The 19,234-nt window shown below is 40.0% G+C and overlaps 1 protein-coding gene across 1 annotated transcript; it reads left to right on the top strand.

Moving 5' to 3' along the window:
- Positions 1-1,749: 1,749 nt before the first annotated feature.
- On the top strand, positions 1,750-17,008 carry Zswim2 (zinc finger SWIM-type containing 2). The gene is made up of 9 exons (XM_075984383.1): positions 1,750-1,914; positions 3,022-3,098; positions 4,718-4,758; positions 8,057-8,267; positions 10,220-10,471; positions 12,250-12,334; positions 13,683-13,789; positions 14,590-14,743; positions 15,617-17,008. Exons 1-9 carry the CDS (start codon positions 1,750-1,752, stop codon positions 16,412-16,414), a joined length of 1,890 nt encoding a protein of 629 aa, XP_075840498.1. The 3' UTR covers positions 16,415-17,008.
- The last annotated feature ends 2,226 nt before the right edge of the window (positions 17,009-19,234 follow it).

Genomic DNA, 19,234 nt, shown 5'->3' on the forward strand with positions numbered 1-19,234 from the left:
AATTTTAATTCTCCAAGTTGAAGCATTTGCAAAAAACCATTACTCCTGTCATCAAAATTTCAAAAGATGAAGACAGCATATGGGACATGAGGGGACTCTAATCTGTTTTTAAAGTTTTAACTGTCAGCTACAAAAACAAATGTCATCCAGCTAGACTACAGTTCTGCTTAGCAATCTGTACTTTCCCTTTTTAACTCTTGTGAGGACATGAATAGTGTTACTTTTCCTATGGAATTAAGGAACTATAGTCAACTTATATAATTTATAGTTTAAGTATGTGACCTTTTGAATATGCTATTTATCACATAGGAAGAAAATATCATTCTAAATAAAATGCAATATCTTAAATATTTATTGATGTTTGATTTCTAACTCCTTAAATAACTGTGTGCATACACACACACCAGGCACACGGAGGGTGGTGGGTGAAGAATGCCTCCATAAAGTGTCTTCAAGATGAAGCCCGACTCATTCTGTTACATAGAAAATAGGAATTGACATCCATTAATTCCAAGTTTTTAAATTATAAATACTATTATATAAAAAGCCCTGACGGAGTTTTCTTATGATGTGGTGTTTTTCTTTGCTTACATTTCGCTGATGCTCATCTTGGGAGAATGGTTGTGTAACTGTCAGTTCTTCACTACTTAACAAGAAGGCAAAACAAAATTCAGTCAGTTCAAACCTTGGACGTGAGGTTCTGTGGTGCTTATGCGATGGCTCACCTCCTGTCAAGTTCAAACCTTGGATGTGAGGTTCCGTGGTATTTATGTGGATGGTTCGCTTCCTGTCAAGGAGGTTCCTGTCAAAGATGGTTCGCCTCCTGTCAAAGATGGTTCGCCACCATCTTTACTCTGGGGTGGGAATTTTGCCATTTTCTTTTCAGGTTCTTGACCTGATCTAGGGGTGGTCTCCTCCCCTGAGAAGATAGGATCGATGCCCTTCTCATTCCTGTAACCCAGCCACCACGCAGAGATCTCTCCTGCTTTCAATGTCCTCCAGAGAATCCAGCAATATGGCTTCCCGTTCAGTAACCATGAATCAAACTGTTGACTAATACTTTAGGATAGTTCTCAATTAAAAAGATATAAATAAAGTTTAGAAATAATTTCTGGATTGTTGGGTAAACTTTTCATACCTAAAAAAACAATATCTAACTCCTTAAAAATGGAGCTTTGTAAGCTCAGAGGCTGTGGACACACTTTAAACAGATACATCACCACGCACACACACACACACACACACACACACACACACATACACACACACCACACCACACCCAGCTGAACTGCCTAAAGCTACCCCTACTTTCTCCATCTTCCCTCAGTCACTTACTCAGTGTAATCCTGTTGTGAGCCCCTGGAAAACGCTGGTGGAATTCCGAACAATAGCCATCATGCTGAGTGTTTTGTTGTTGCTGATGTTCATTTTTGTTTATTATATTATGGATGAGAAATACGCAGAGCGAACACTGTAACTGGGCTGCGACTGCCCTAACATACGGCTCTCACCGGTTCTTCCTGTAAGCCAATCAGCAAAAAGACTAGGGGTTTGTCCATGTGCCTGTGGCCCCGGCTTTGAAAGTCTGCGAATGGACTTCTGGAATTTCTCCAGGCCTAACTATAGCAAGGCACACTGGGGCAACTAGAACAGAGCTACCGTCACTACGGCAACTGCACTGCACGCTGTTGCCATAGAGACCCGAGGCGCCCCAGAAAGCCTAGCTCAGTGGCGCCTGGGCCGCCCAGGATGCTTCGCGGAGGCTGCAAAGCCTCCGAAAGACGAAGACACTTGGATGATAGCCTCAGCTGGCAGCAAGAGCAGGCGCTGAGCAGCAGCATCTATCTCCTGCGACAGATCGGCCCCACCGGCTTTCTACTGAGGGAGGAGGAGCCAGAAAAGGGGAATTTCCGAGTAACGACCGACCGTACCCCACCTTCTCTGGGTCTTGGGGGTGGGGAGGAGGGAAGCCCACTTCATAACCCTGCACAGACATGGGCCTCAGCCGAGGACTCACCCCAACAAGGGCTCCCCAGACTTTATGCAAGTTACAAAAGGAAATAGTATCTATCAGAAAAGATTCTTGGTAGTTAGAAACTCGAACTGAGTCCAACTCCTGTAAGATGGACCTTGAACTTTAGTATTAAAAACAAATAAAGGAGAGGGTGATATGAATGTTTGGTGTGTGGGATGTGTATTCCTGGACGCCTTGTTAGCGGTCACCAGCCCTGTAAGTCAAATGAAAACCCATTAAAATCAGGTTCTCTAGAACAGTCTCTAGCTGAGATCGTTTTCTTTTTACTTGTTTTTGAACTGTAGCAACTCATTAGAGGATAGTTTAAAAGATACTTTGAAAACTGTGTGAGTGAATAAGAGTTCCATTTATTTCGCTAAAAGAGATGCTTCCTATATCCATGGCCTCTTGTCTGTCAGGATGAGAACACTTGCCAGGTGCTTTAGAAATGTAAACTTATTGCCTCGTAGCTGAGTACTGGATACAGTTCGTCACTCTGTACTTTGTTCAAAGCATGCGCTTTTACTTTGCCGATTACACAATCTATTGTGTTTAATGAACAGCTATAGACTGTATAATCTTGAATAAATCTAATCCTCTCTCATGGAAGGAAAGTTCAGATAATCCCCCCCCCCAAAAAAACTTCAGATGAACAAACCATCTTACAAAAGGCAAACGCCTTTAGCTCTGTCCCTTAAAAAAATAATAGTTTGGGGTGAATGCTTTAATTTTATATTTAATTTCACCTAAGTACAGATCTTTCTTTAAAAATGTGTTAATCCATAGTGCCAGTTGTTTGCAAAGGTAAAGAATACAGAAGTGGAAAACCAGCCTAGATTTTGAAGAAAGACTATTTCTCAAAAGGTGCTAGCCAATCACAGATTCAGTTCAGAATCATTAAACTAAACTAGTTTAAATGTTTTTAATTTAATTACTTTTATCAGCTTAGTTTTACCATAACTCTAAAAATTAATTTTAAAATTTTTTTGTCTTACTTTTTTTTTAAGGTTTTGCTAGGAAACCCTCATGAATGTAACTGCCCCACGTTTCTGAAGAGGGGGGGACTGTGTAAGCACATTTGCTGGTGAGTGAGTTAGCAACAGTCTTCCACAAGGAAACCCGCCTCACCATTGTCCATGGTTTGAATGCAGCAAGAATAAAGAAGTTTGGTACTGGGAAGATTAACAGTTAAAATAGCCATAATTTACCAATGTGTTTCTTAGTATTCCAAGAATTCCATTTTAGTCTGCAAAGTGAGTAACTCAATAGAGAAACACTTAATAATATCATGTAGAAAAGTATTGATACATATTATGTGCACAAATGTGAAATCCAATGATTAAATCCATAGTTACTCTTGAGACATTACTTTCTTCAACAACTTCCTGTCTTCTGAAATACATTATCATGAAAATAATTGTTGTTTTCAGGATGTCAGGTTTCAGACAACTTTCACCTTTAATATAAACATTTTGGGATAAAAATGAGGACTATAATTGAAGCTTACCTCTCAAACCTGAAGCTTCTACAGTGTTAGGAAAATCTATGTGCTGGGTAATTAATTATCTTTCACACATGGAAGACAATCTTATCAATTAGGAGAGCCTGCTTAAGTTTGCTTTGCCTTCCTATAGTCACACCAACAAATCAATAACAACACCCTTTTAAAATTATTTTTTTAGTTTTAAATTTTAGTGTGTGTGTGTGTGTGTGTGTGTGTGTGCGTGCGTGTGACTGGCCTGACTGGATGTATGTGTATGCACCATGTGTGTGTCTGGTGCCCACAGAGGTCAGAAGAGGGTGTTGGATCCCTTGGAACTGAAGTTACAGATGGTTGTAAACTTTCATGTGGATGGGGAGAATTGAACCCAGGTCTTCTGTGAGAACGAGTGCCCTAATCACGGAGCCATCTCCACAGTCCCAGTAAATACATTCTTAGCATTTATTACTCATCAGCAACTGTGTGTCTTGCTTTCTAATGCCTTTCCTTACCAGGTTTGGGACTGATCCATTGAACTTCTACTAACATAGGTTATTGGCTGTATCTGAAAAATAAAGATGTTATACTTTCAAATGTACAGAGTCACCATAACCCTTTAAATAGGTGTCTCCAATATTATTTTATGACAAGGCAGGGTATGGTCATTCTTTTCTGATTTTAACATACCATAACTCATTTCATATAATATTTCAACCATAAACTAAATGCAAATATTATCCAAGTATATAGTGTATATAACATTAATGTAATTAATGATGCTCACATTTGCTGTATTTTTTAAAAAATGTATGTTTTCCCCCTCTTGAAAGGTCACAGTTTTAGTTAGGGAGAGTTGAAAGTTTTCTACTATGAACTAAAATGGTAGACATACGAAAACCAATCCCTTGGTGCTCTCAAGGAAGTCAGAGAAAGCACTGTGACTACCTGGACTTCGTCACTCCCCTTTGAAGGACCGTGTCTTGAGAGATAAGCAGCTTCTCCCTCTGGCCAAACTCTTTAGCGCAGACGTAATTCCTTTGTCGGTTTGAACATTGACTCACTTTAAACGCAACTGTGGCTGACATAAAATTGAGTTTAAGTTTATTCACAACATTTTTGCATTGCAACTCAAATAATCCTTTTCACAGTCTACATGTTAAACAATTTGTCTTGATATTATATAAAAATAAACGTTTTAATTTTTTTCTATTCATGAATATTAGGGTCTTGCTGAAAAAATTCAAGCTTCCAAGGAATCATGAATGTAAGTTTCTGGCTTTTTATTTTCTAATCCTTTACTAATTTAAAATTAACAAAAATAAGAACATTTTATTTAAACAGATTCTAAACTCAAGTGCTTATTTTCCTAAAGAATCTGGTAAGTATCTCTCCCCAAAGTTTTTACACTTCAAGAAGTTGAAACAGTTTCTTCCTAAACAAAAATGAAAGTTTATATATCACATTCAAACTCAGATTCTTAAATAAAAGACAAGGGTGAGAACCGCAGAGATGACTCAGTGGGTAGAATTACTCGCAGTGCAAGCCGCGGTCCAGAGTGCAGTTCCTGCCCCACATGGTGGAAGGAAGGATGCATCTCCTGCATGTCCTCTGAACTCCGCGTATACAAACATTCTGTAATTAATATTAAGTCTCTGGGTGATTATGTAGAAGTGGCTGTGGGGCGGGGATGGACAGAGAAACCTCCAATTACATATGGTGCCCAGTGTTTGGCGTGGGTCCACATAAGACCCAAGAAAGCCTGAAAAAGGATTCTAGACACACGAAAACAGAGACAGACGTGGCTTATTGGTAGTCGCATATTTTTTCAGGTAGGCTCTGTTTGCTGGCTGCCACTAGATGCACAGCTCCTTTAAGAGAAGGCTTCCTGCCTGGGTACTGTGGCACAGAGGGCTCTTTTGGAGGTTCTGCCATGGAGAACCTATGGTTATGCATGCCATTGGCGTTTATGTGCTGTGTGCTGTGGGTATTTGGTGGCAGCACGGACACACTGCTTCCCAGAGTTGGGGCGGTGAGCATGTCTCTCACTGGCAGCTCCGCCGCTGAGACTAGACGCTCAGAGAACGGAGGTGGAGGAGCCCCACTCACTAAGCTGAGCAGTACAGACAACTGACGTAGCAGTTTTAAGATTGCTGTCAAGTGATCAACAACAATACAGATGCACAATAAGGACAGATTCAGATAAGAAGACCTCTACACAGGCCACAGTGTGTTTAAAAAAAAATGTGTGTATGCTTGAAAGAGAGAAGAAAAAAGATAAAGACAGTCATAGATTAAAATGATGATTTAAAAAATATAAAGTGAGGTCCTTAAAAATAGAGTAATAAAAAATCTAATATTATTTATAAAATATAATAAGCCACATAAAGATGAAAAGTACGCAGAGTCTGGATTATGTATATTATTGTGTTTTGTTTGGAGTTTTTGACTGTTAATGAGCTAACTGCTGAGAGACATTTGATTGTGTCTTCCCTTCCCACATGTCAGACATTCTTATGCAGGAATCCAAAATACTCCAAATAACTTTTTAAATATACAAAACTTATGCTTCCATTCATTATTATTTGTTTAATAGATTTAGTTTAATGTTTTTGCCTTATTTTTGGTTTAATTCACTTGAAAGAAAGATGAAATATTTTTTTCTCAATAATTTACTGAAGCCGCTGTGTGGTGATACAGGGACAATTAATTCCAACCAAACACGTCCTCCAACCTGCACCAACAGAGCCACACGTGGATGCTGTAATAACAAAAAAATAGAAGGGGCAGCAAAAGAAACCTGAACGACTATTACCATTACAAAGAAAATATGATTCTGAAAGGATTGAAACAGCTCACATGAAAAGACAAAAGAGGCGTAATAGTACAAAGAGGCCATGTGTTTTAGAAAAAAAAATAAGTCACAGAGACAACATAAGGAACACATTTGCGAAGTGTAATCTCTGAAATGTTTTGAAAGAATTTTCAGTTTCAGTCCAATAAACAGTCAAAGGTGATTTATATGTAAAGAATATATTAGCAAATGGCTATGGGTGGTAGCTTTGCAAATTTCATTAGAATCAGAAAAGAAGTGAGTTAAAAATAAGGGAGGCGCACACACTAAATAATACGTAATAAATATGCAAACGTTCTTCTGTTGGCCTCATGTTCACGAGACCATAGAAACAATGAATTAGTATCTGTGTGGTGGGTTGAGGCTGTTGGACAGGCTAGCTGCCTACTTCCTGTAGAATACTCTGGTTGGTCTCATACATTACCTCTTCCATACCATCTCAAGTGCTTCTGCTGTTTTCTAATTTATGCTCTCCCACACAGAACAGTTCTCGGGCAGCTTCTTTCATGAAATTCCTTTTTTAAAGAGAGCAGATGTTGCTGTTTCTCTATGTCAAATAATCCTCCTCTTGCAAGTACTGGGTAATTAAAGTTTGATTTCCTCCCACAGTCCTCCTGCACCTGCCCCATCACCTCAGATAAGAAACAAAGGTTTCTTTGCTGAAACAAAAGTAGCATTTTTGCTGTTCCTTTTCTGGTGTTTAATTAGAAAGGGGTCTTTCTAGGAAAACAGAGCTTTCATACTCCTGCATATAACATTTAACTTATGTGTATTCAAAATATACAAAATAAACGAAACTTGGGGGACTAACAACTAGAAATTAAATTGTGCTTAGTTAGAGAGAGAGGGCAGACAGGAGAAGGAGCCACGGATGGAGAGAAGGAATCTTGGTTCTAAGATTAAAACAATAAACAAACAGTTGATTGTAAGAACAGCAGGCTGAGGAAAATTCAGGGCTCCCCAGGGTGCAGGCAATGCGGTGTCTAGTAGGCGTCTAGTAGGTATCTAGTAAGTGTCTAGTAGGCTGTCCTGCAGGACACTGTCCAAGTCTGACATGAACCTGATGAGCAAAGCACTCCTCTATGGCCACAGAACAAAGACAGGAAAATATGCACAACTAATCCACCCCTTAACAAACACAGCCATGCGTACCCATTCGCATGCTCCTTTTCTCCCTTTATGCATTCTTATTACTGTTTGTTTTAATTTATTTAAATGTGTTGTGTCTCTGTGTGTCTGTCCCATGTGGGGTGTTTACTACACCAGAGGAAGGTATTGGAATCCCTGGAGCTGCAATGGTAAGGGTTCTGGGGTCTTTGCAAGTGCACTACTTCCTCTTAATCAATGAGTCATATCTCCTGCTCTTATTTTAATACTGTTGCATGCTCATGAGGGATTCGTTTACAGGCACATGAAAAGACCAAAATGTCACCATGATGCCAAAAGCAGGGTTAGCATTATCACGTCTCAAGCCTGTGATAACACGTCCTGCAGTATTTTTAGTAGCAAGTGTAGGAGGGGGCAATCGAATTGTCTTTGTAAATTACTCTTTTCTAAGGATTCGTTTTCTAAATATAAGATGAAGAAGTGGTCACTGTATAATCCAACTAGTACTACCCTAGTATTTGAAAGAATGTAACACACCCTGCTATTACATCTTCATGTTTCCTTTCTTGCCACCCAACTCTAAGGCTTTGGTGTTTCTTGCTAGCTGCTTTCCAGCTGGGTCTTACGGAAGGAGAAATAAATGACTTGCTACGGGGGATCCACCAGGTTCAAACTCCCAAGCATGGAGCAAGGGACGAGAACACGTGTGTGGAAGCAGACGGCTGCCTCAAACAGAAGGACATCAGTGCTGAGGACGTCTGCCCCATTTGTCAAGAGGTGCTGCTGGAGAAAAGACTCCCTGTCACCTTCTGCAGGTGATGGGTTTAACGCTGGATCGGAAAGTCTTAGGGGAATTCTAGTCTAATATTCTTTTTCTAAAACATTTTTTATTCATTTATTATGTATACAGTGTTCTATCTGCATGTATGCCTGCAGGCCAGAAGAGGGCACCAGATCTCATTACAGATGATTGTGAGCCACCATGGGGTTCTGGGAATTGAACTCAGGACCTCTCTGGAAGAACAACCAGTGCTCTTAACCTCTGAGCCATCTCTCCAGCCCCGTAGTCTAATATTCTTATGAAGTTACTTTACGAGATTCCTTGAGAGACAAAGTAAAAGCTTCCTCTCTGTCTAATTCCTGTTTTCTGTGTTCTTTTGTTCCTTCATATATGTCTTATGAGATGTCCTGTTTAAATATGTCTAGGGCACATTGTAAGGGTGAAAATTAGAAGTATCATTCCACAGTTATTCAGCCCTCTGCTGTAAATAATGAAGAGGAAGGTTTTCTGTTTGCTTTTTAAGCCCTTCGAGATTTATTTATTTATTGTTGATTGATTAACTGACTGATTTGAGAAGGTGGGCGCGTACATGCCTTAGCATGTATATAGGTCAGAGCCCAACCTGTGGAGGTTTATTTTCTCTACCACCCTGCGTGTTCCAGTGATGGATCAATGTAAACTCAGATCACTGGGCACCAAGTGCCTTTACTTGGCCTCTCACCAGCTCTTGTGTTTTCTTTACAGAGGGAGGAAATGTTACAGCTGCAACAATATTTTCTGGATATAAAGATTTACTTTGAAGCTATAAACGCTCTTTTCAATTTTTAAGAAATTCTTTTTTTTTAACATTTTTTTATTGATAAAAGAAGAATAAAGAAAAAAAAACAAATTTCCACCTCCTCCCAGCCTCCCCTTTCCCTCCCCCTCCTCCCACTCTTCTCCCCCTCCTCCCACTCTTCTCCCCCTCCTCCCACTCCTCTCCCCTTCCCCCCACTCCTCTCCCCCTCTCTCTCCAGTCCAAAGAACAGTCAGGGTTCCCTGCCCTGTGGTAAGTCCTAGGTCCTCCCCCCTCCGTCCATATCTAGGAAGGTGAACATCTAAACTGGCTAGGCTCCCACCAAGCCAGCAGATTGCGTAGGATCAAAACTGCATGCCAGTGTCCTTGGCGTCTCATCAGCCCTCATTGTTCGTCATGATCAGAGAGTTCAGTTTTATCCCATGCTTTTTTTGGTAATAGTCCAGCTGGCCTTGGTGAGCTCCCAGTAGATCAGCTCCACTGTCTCAGTGGGTGGGTGCACCCCTCGTGGTCCCGACTTCTTTAATTTTTAAGAAATTCTATCTTGTAACTTAAATTGTTTAATTTTTACTTAGCAAAAGTCCTCGCGGAGAGAATCTCCTTCATGCTATTTACAAAGGCACTCATAAGTTGGACTTTAAAAATCGAAACAACAATTTGCTCCTGGAATTTGTTTCATTCATTTTTCTTTTCTACACTTGACAAATAGTTGACTCCTATTTTGCGTGTTTCTCTGTGGTTGCTTCCATTGAGTACTGAAAACCTACTAACTACTTCTGCAATATAACTTCTCCCAGCAGAGATTGCTAATGTGTTTAAGATGCCAAATGAGTTCTCAAAAAAGCAAAAGAGAGAAAAGGAGGGTAGGACTCCACCCTCCAGTTAAAGAATTGTCCTGTTAACTTTCCTTTGTGTTAAAACTATACTCATTCTGACCTTATGAATGAAACATAATTTTATGATGTAAATCTTCTTACCATTTCCTTTAAGTGAGGAAAAAGTTATATTTGGAATTTTGATAAAGATGGAAAATTATATTTTTGTTTATTTGTAATCCAGCTATATCTAGAAATCAGTTCAAAGTGCATTTTATAAGGAATAAAGATGGTCTCAGAGATATTTTTTATTGAAATAAACATCTCTAACAAATACATACAATGAGTGATAAATTTGAATTTTATTTCTGATAGATTTGGCTGCGGCAATAATGCTCACATAAAATGCATGAAGATCTTAGCCAGTTATCAAGATTCGGGGTCGAACAGCTCCATGATAAAATGCCCGCTGTGCAGGGAAGGGTTTGCACCATTAAAAGTCATCTTGGAGGAATTCAAAAACTCTAACAAACTTATGACGACCTCTGAGAAAGAACGACTAGACAAACACCTCGGAATTCCCTGCAACAACTGTAAACAGCTGCCGATCGAGGGGAGGTGCTACAAGTAAGTCTGAGCCTTAGGGTGGGCTTGCGCTAAGCTGCCCTCTTCCACAGTAGCAATGCCAGCTTGTTTGGGATTTCATTTTAGTTCCCTCACTTCCGCCGGAGCCTTGGCTTTTCATTCTCCTATGGGTTGGCCGTGAAGCAGCTTCTTCTCATGGCTTGCCTATGGATTTGGCTAACAACTCCCAGTTTCTCATTCTTCCATCACAAATCAAAGCAGCATCTGGGACGTTTGTGGCTCCGTCTTCCACCCTCCTTCAAGCGGCAAACATTGCGCTCAGCCCCCAAAGCTAGCTCAGCTCTATACAAGCAGCAGCTTCCTCTTCGTTAGGGTGTCGGGGTGCGGCTGGTTCAGCTGGTTCCCCTTTCAGGTTAGCTCACGAAACATCACGTGTATGTTAAACTGCAGAGTTACTTAGGTTTTTATCCTAGCCTACTCTGATGACTCAAGAGAGTTACAGCAAAGCTGGTTTGTGATGTTCATTACTAAGGATCTACGCATACGAATAGTAATGAGAAATAAATTAACACTTGCATCTTCTGCAATGTATGAGCGCATATTTTTCTTATTTTGCAAGGAAATATCCTAAACGTTAGGAAATTTAAATTTAAAAGTAAGCCTGTTTGTCTCATGCTCACAATCTTTATTTTGTGAATTTTGTAGCAAGTAAATGAAAATTTTAAGTGGTAAAATTTCTAATAAAAATTATTAATAGCATAAGCTTGAAATCAGGCTTCTGTAAAAAGTTACATTTTCAAATTATATTAGTAGCTTTTGTTGAGACCTCATACATTTATCGTTCTGTGGGGAGGAAAAAGTATGATTCTAGGATCCAAGAGCCCTGCCAAGTGTAACCCTACCCTTCAGGAGACAGCTGGAAAGAAGGCTTGCATAGACATGTGACAAACCCCGTGTCCGTGGGCTGCGGTCCCATGGACCACTAGAGAAAGAAATCGCTGGGGCCTAAACTCTGGTCTAGGAAAGTACCATGAAAAGGACATGGAGGAGACAAAATAGTAGCAGCTTCCAAGTGTGCCCACAGGTTTATCCCTGAATGTCTCCAAGTGTGCCCACAGGTTTATCCCTGAATGTCTCCAAGTGTACCACAGGTTTACCGCAGACCTGAATGTCTCCAAGTGTACCACAGGTTTATCCCTGAATGTCTCCAAGTGTGCCCACAGGTTTATCCCTGAATGTCTCCAAGTGTGCCCACAGGTTTATCCTTGAATGTCTCCAAGTGTACCACAGGTTTATCCCTGAATGTCTCCCAGTGTACCACAGGTTTACCGCAGATCTGAGTGTCTCCCAGTGTACCCACAGGTTTACTGCAGAACCTCTATGTCTGGTTACATGTTGAAGGGAGTGAGGTGGCAAAAAGGTTAAGGTTTCTTATTCATGGACCTTTAACTAAGATGACTCCAACCTCCATAAACCCAGTAGAATCACAAGGGCTCTTGAAAGTTGAGGAGAGCAGAGGAAGTGACATGGAAAGACAGTTATGTCCCTCTGAAGCCTGGAAAAGTGGCACAGCCAGGCCAACACCTGGTTCTTACCCTTTTGAGACCCATCAAGCTTCCGTTCTACAGAAGTGTCTGACAATTACTGTCGTGACTTAAGCTATCAAATTTATAGGAAATTCCACAGAAATAATAGGAAACTAATCCACAGTGTGGACCAGAGTGGGCTTTGCCATGTGTGGGGCATGCATGGGAAGATGGGTCAACACTGTGGCAGTGACTGGACTTTCCTCTCCTGTGTTTTTGTGTGTTGTGTCTCAGGTGCACTGAGTGTGTGGAGTTCCACTTGTGCCAGGAATGCTTCGACAGCTGCTGTCATCTTGCCCACACTTTTGCTTTCCGTGAGGTAAGGGGCCCGCCTTTAACCGAACGTGGCGTCCTTCATGTTACAGAACAGTAAATCCAAGAGCATGAAAAGCAGATAACACTCTGGAATGAACTAATTGACTTTTAATTTAAAAATTAGTTTTAGAGCCAGGCAGCGATTGCGCACGCCTTTAATCCCAGCACTTGGGAAGTCGAGGCAGGCGGATCTCTATGAGTTCGAGGCCAGCCTGGTCTACAAGAGCTAGTTCCAGGACAGGCTCCAAAGCTACAGAGACACCCTGTCTTGAAAAACAAAAAGCAAACAAACAAAAAATCATGGCCAGAGTAATAATCCATAGAACTTTTAGGCATCCTTTGAACTGCACATTTTAAAAGGGAAGCCAGATTTGGTAGCACAGACCTGTCACCTCAGCCCTCGGGAGGCTAAGGCAGGACAGTCACATGTTTGAGGCTAGTCTGAGCTACTTAGTGAAACCTAGAAGTAAATGTATACATATTACATATATATATATATAAACTTATATATAATGATGCTGAATAATGCTACTTTTTTCTTGTCGTGAAAATAAAACACCTATGATTATAAATACTATATTTTACATTAAGAACTGGACAAGCTAGCAAGATAGCTCAGTGGTAAAGGTATTTGCTGTCAAGCCTAGGGATCCAAGTTCAATCCCTGGGACCTACATGGTGGACAGAGAGGATCTCTTCCTGTAATTTCATGTTTGTCTTCAATGCAAGAGGCATCACATGTACACCCCCCCCCGAGAGAGAGAGTTAGGGGGAGAAAGAGGGATGGTGGAGACAGAGAGAACACTAAACAAAATGAGGAAGATGGGAGGAAGAGAGGGAGTGGCTTTGAGCATGGTGGTACACGTCTGTCATTCCAGCTACTCAGAAGGCTGAGGACTGCAAATCCGAAGGCAGTCTGGACAGTTTAGGGAATCCTACCTCTTCTGGAGGAGCGTCTGGTGACTCCGAACACTCCCGAACCCCAGTTCTCAGGCGCCCAGTGTCCTCCTCTGTCCTCTGTAGGCACCAGGTCCATGTGTGCTGAACAGATAGACACGTAGGCAAAGTACTCATACACATACAATAAGGAACTCTTTTAAATGAAAAATAAATTACTGAATTCAAAGTACCGTGTGTAGCTTAGTGTTCTGTTGGTTAACCCCTTAGTGTTGAAAAGAAGAAGGTCATTCTAGCAACCTCGTGGTAGGATATGAGAGCTACTAGTAATCTATAATTTTGTGATAAAGTAGATATTCTTATAATGAGCATTTTACAATATTGTATTATCTATATGCAACCTTTATTACTTAATCATAACACATTTTTATGACCTATTTTCACACCTATTTCAGAAGAGAAACCAAAGATGGAGATCAGCAGATAAAAGGTCAGATGTTGTAAAATATTTAGATATTAAAAATGAAGAAGTGAATACAGAATATCTTCAAGAGACGCAAGGGTGAGAGTTAGCAAAATTCACACTTCCTGTGTTTCAGGACCTTTGAGTAATTTTTCATTTGAATTGGTTATATATGGTCCTTGGTTTCTTATTTGTTTAGTAATTGCATAGGTGTTCCAAGTAACACTTCACATCCTTGGAAGAACAAAGGTCTTGAGTCAGCCTGCTTGAGTCTAGTCCTGGCAGAGCACATGCTGTCAGCCAGCTTTGGGGATACAAACATCATTCTCTCATCTTTAAAACAGGAATGATTTTCTACCATTATGGTCATATATCTGTAGAATGTAGCTATGTGAATGTCATCCAAAATAGCTCCTTGACCTGAGCTTTTGTTTTTAAACGCCATTTTATCCGTTTTACCACTTGCTACTGACACTGAATACCTTTATGTGGTTTTAAAGTTGGGGTTAGCAGGTACCCCCCAAATGAATTTTCTCACAAATTGCCATCTACCCTTGAGAATTTGGGCTGACTGTTCGCATACTTCACCAGTTGACACATAAATCAGTTTATGTTTCTAAGGATATGTCTAAACACTTGCTCAAAGTGAAGTAATTTCAGCTTATGACCCTCAGGTTTTTGTCCTTTTATTGACTTTAAAGTATAAACAAAAATCTCATTAATATTTCTATTTGATGTGGCTAAACTAAAATGTCTTCCATATGAAGTCGGCTCACTCAAGATTTGCAGAGAACCTGGGGTTCCATTGTATTACATATGTGGAAAAATTGTGCTTTCGATCACATTCTCATCAATAATCACACATGGGTGCTCAGGTCTCTCTGTTTATCTTCATTTAGTCAGTTTTGCACACCAAAACATGTCGTAAAGACACTGCCTCTCCTGATGATTACAAAGAACAGCAAGCTGCTTGCTCCCGGGTACCAGTGTCGACTCTGCTTGAAGTCATTTTGTCTTGGCCAATATACAAGACTGCTGCCATGTTCTCACAAGGTAAAAGCCACGTCCTTCTCTTTGACTTTTCCTCAAGGGCCATTCCCCATGAATGAGGTGGCAGTAGACGTTTCCCCTTTTGTTTTTCGGTTGTGCTCTGTGCAGACACTCGCTCACTTGAATAGCACATGTGGACAAGATGTCACAGAGGATGTAGCTCGCCCCTCGCGGCAAGTTCACGCCAGGGAGGACTTGCTTCCTTACACACTGTCTAGTTAGGATGCATGGTGTTTTAACTGCATCCTTTTATGTACTTTTGTTACATGTGACATAAAAAAAATCTACAGAATCCTAGATTTGTGCCATGTGTTTTTACAGCTCTCTAGATGAAATAAAAATTCCTTAATTGAAAATTATTCATAAAGACCCACTAGAATCAAAGTCCAATTTCACTTGTCAGTCGTACTTAATAATCATATTTTTTCTAAAATAACATTGCTTAAATAAACATGTTGAGCTTTAAAGTCACATTTAAACTGGTAATGTTTTTAATAACCAAAAATGTGTGTTATTTTGCATCTCATGATTGTTAGACTTGTTTTCAATTCTAGTTGGTTATAATCTTTTAATTTTTAAATGTTTTCTATCATTAGAAGTAATTAGCATGAAAACAATACCTTGAACAATGAGTTTCTAACTAAGTTATGAAGGTGATATATTCAAAGGGCTTAGCATTTTACTGCGGGAAATGGAAATCGGTCAGTGTAGACCTTGTATTTACAAATGAACTTGTTCGAAATATTTTCATAAAACTTGATACGTTAGAATTCCCTTTCTCTCTGCTCAGTAGTCTTAATATACAACTAGATGGGAAATTTTTATATAAGTAGTGTTGCTGTAGCTCTGATTAACCTGCAACCTTTTTGTCTCAAGTTTCACAGGAAATGTATTGACAGTTGGTTATTTCAGAAGTGCAACGCATGCCCTATTGACAGACAAGTCATATACAACCCTCTGATCTGGAAGGGCACCACCTTGGATGGACAAACACATCCGCGGACATCAAACAAAGACATCGCCAGCTTGCCAAAACAGCAAGAAGCAAAACTTTTTATTCCTGGTACTGGGTTAGTTTTACAACAAAATAGAACTGGAATTTTACCTAGTGTTCCTCGGTGTAATTCTAAAACACTGACTACACTTCAAAATCCATCAGACAACTATCAGAACATAACAATAGATGACCTCTGCTCGGTCAAACTAGATAACTCAGAGTCAAGAAAATTAGTCTATGGATATAAAGTCAGTCAACATTTCCCCATATGCCTGCAAGATCCAGCCACTGGGTCATTCAGGCAAACACCATCTCAAACATTTCTTCCTTCCCTTGCTCCTACGGACAGTATTTGTCTCACTGGAAGGAAAAGCCAAGAAATCGATGAAAAATACCACCCTGGGCAGAGTCCAAAGATAACAAAAAGCTGTGAACATGTGAGCTATAATTCAAAGAAATCTCTCACTCCTAAAATAAGATCAAGTGCCTTACCTACAGAGGACTTAAATCTTCCTGTCAGCTGGGGCACAGCAAAACTGAGCTCGTCTAAAAGACATAACAATTCCACGGGGAAACTCAGACAAAAATGTAGTCGCCCACCCAGACGTCCTGCTCACCCCCCTTTGCAAACACAAAGTGCTGCTCTGTCTTTAATAATGGAAGGAATTCAATTATGAAAAAAGCATTTTTATTACATCAGAGGCTTTTGAATATTTAATACATAAAATATCTTACTTGTAGAACATAGGAATGTATGTACGCTATTGACAGATGTACATAAAATCTCTATTGTCATTTTTGCCTGCTTGTCTCTGAACCCCTTACTGTGCTTACAGAGGTCATCCTGCTACTGGGAAGACTAAGCAATATGTTTCAATGAAAATACTCTTGATGTTATGAATTGTGAATGAGTAATAGAATATTCATGCCTTATTTTGTACTGGTCAATTTTTTCACTAAAGAAAAAGATTTTTCCCTGCTTTGAGTCACTGCTCAAAAAAGGCCAGAGGATAAAATTGCATGCATGGTTACTTCTGGGGAACTACCTAGATTTCTCAAGCCTATACAAAAATCCTAGTAGTGATTTTTATTGTTTCCTTAAAGGAGTTTTATTACACATGAATGAAACATAATGAAATAAACTATGACACATTCATAGTGGTTTTTGCCATTTTACTTTTAGGAGATATATATTTTATAATTTTATCTTTTCTAAACATGAGATATTTTAAAATAATCATTGCTTCTGAAAAATAAAGCTTTTGGATGCTTAGTTTATTTTTATATTGCATGGCTTGATGGGTTTTCAAATATTTGGTAGAAACTCTACAGTTCGAGGGAGGGTAACATATGGTCATAAGAGGCCAACTTAGTAGACATTGACTCTTTTATCATCTTATCTTTTACTACTCTTTTATTATATTATCTTTTTAGTCAGGATCTCTCACTGGGACTGGAGCTCACGGATTCGGCTACACTTGGCTGCCCACTGAGCCCGGGGGATTCCAGTTCTGTATTCGTGGGGCAAGGATTCCAAACACTGCAGCCAGCTTTCTTTTCTTTTTCTTTTTCTTTTTTTTTTACTTAGGTGCTGAGCTCAGGCATGGATTCTAATACTTATGTGGCCAGCACTCTGGTGAATGAGCCATCTCCTCAGCCTCTCAAACAACATTCTTTTTTTATGTGCACACGTGTGTGAACACACACATGCAATGCTACGCGTGTGGAGGTCAGAGGAGAACGTGTGGAATGGGATTAATTCCTCCCTCCAAGCATGGGGGTCCCAGGGATCTAACTTAAGTCATCAAGCTCCCAGCAAGCACTTTAACTCACTGATCAATCTTAAAACCCCTCAAATAGTACTTTTAAACATCGTGATATCATTGATTTTTATTACCTGTACTATAGGAGGTTACCTCGCACATTTTTTGTCGTGATGATAAGAGAACACAGTTTTGTGAAGCAGTTCTAAAAGGGTAGGTGTTCTTTGAAAATGGCAATTATTTAATATTTGAAACAAACAACTATGCTTCCATTATGAGTTAATTTATTTCACACTCAGAAAAAGAAAATGGCATTTAATTTTTTTACATTGAAAACAGATTCTTCTCTCATACAATCCATCCTAACCACAGTTTCCCCTCCCTCCACTTCTCCCAGCCCGTTCCGTCTGCTGCTGGAGGAAGCCTCTGATGACTGGACAAGGCACCGACATATGAGCATAGCAGAATATCATTAGGAATCATTCATTTTTTTTCCAGTTGTGTTTGGCTCTATTCTAGGTCTCTGGGGTATCCAGCATTTGGTTCCTTGCCATCCAGGAAGTGCAGGGCATGGGCTCCCTCTTTTGTCGTGGACCTCAGTTAAACCAGCTGTTATTTGGCCATCCCACAAGTTTTGCACTGCTGTTACTCCAGCACATCTTGCAGGCAGGAGCATCTTTGACTCGTCTGCCTGCTGTTAGAACTCCTCTCCTCCTATTCGAAATGAGGACTTTTGCTTTGTCTTATTTTGTCCTGTTTGGTTGTCTTCTCTTTGTGTCCTAACTTTTTTGAAGAGGAAAGGAAGGGGGAGTGGATCTGAGGGAGAGGGGAGCTGTGGACAGGGAGCTGGGAGAAGTGGAGGGACACATCCACAGAAGCCAAAGGGGTACCTTGGGTGTCCTGTTTTTATGACTTTCTGTCTTACTCATTTGAAATAGGATTTCTTGCTAAACCTGGGCGTAGGTGGCAGCCAATGAGTGCCTCCCATTTCTGTGTCCCACTACAGCACAGGGATTGCAGGAACATGCCTCTAGCTTTTTTCATTAGTGTTGAGATTCAAACTCAGATCCGCGGCTGTGCAGCAAGCTCTGCTACCACCGAGGCCGTCTCTCCAGGCTGCAGGGACTCTTTTTCTACCGTCTTGCTGACACAACTCTCCCTACCTTTTCAAACACTTTAGATGCTTCTGTTGAACAAATCCATTACCATGTATCCATTAATCAATATTTATTAAGTATGTCACAAAGATATTATGGGAAATTAAGGGGATAAAAGCACAGTTCTCTTCCATAGGGATCTGCAATCTTAGCAGATGTACATAAGCAAATTCTAATTTCTCAGTACAGTTTAAGAAGCTAGACCATCCCATACAGTGGGACATACATAATTATCATGCTGGCTTTCCTTCCTTTAGAACAGTATTGAGAAGTATGTCCTGGACAGATGGATTTTATAAATTATCTTTTTACACTGAAATTATTTTACTCTAATTAATTTTAATAGAATGAAATTTCATCTTGACTTCTAGAAGAAAGCAGGATGAGATAGGTATGTCTCAGTAAGGAGAGGGACAAGTACAGTTTTGTTGTAAATAATTTAGAACTTGTCCTTTGTGAAGGAAAACAATGGCCACAGGCAGGAATACTGTTTGAGAAACGAGGGTTTAGAAAATGAGTGTGTGTATTAGTAAGCATTAGTGTAAAACTGATTTTTAGAATCCTATTAAAAATTAAT

The sequence above is a fragment of the Microtus pennsylvanicus genome, chromosome 9, assembly GCF_037038515.1.
Source record: "Microtus pennsylvanicus isolate mMicPen1 chromosome 9, mMicPen1.hap1, whole genome shotgun sequence".
Lineage (NCBI taxonomy): Eukaryota > Metazoa > Chordata > Mammalia > Rodentia > Cricetidae > Microtus > Microtus pennsylvanicus.

Excerpts from the sequence above, each read along its gene's own strand:
- Zswim2 (XM_075984383.1), top strand. The coding sequence starts at position 1,750 with ATGCTTCGCGGAGGCTGCAAAGCCTCCGAAAGACGAAGACACTTGGAT. Across the intron at positions 1,915-3,021 it reads CAGAAAAGGGGAATTTCCGA|GTTTTGCTAGGAAACCCTCA; the intron begins GTAACGACCGAC and ends TTTTTTTTTAAG. Across the intron at positions 3,099-4,717 it reads CTGTGTAAGCACATTTGCTG|GGTCTTGCTGAAAAAATTCA; the intron begins GTGAGTGAGTTA and ends CATGAATATTAG.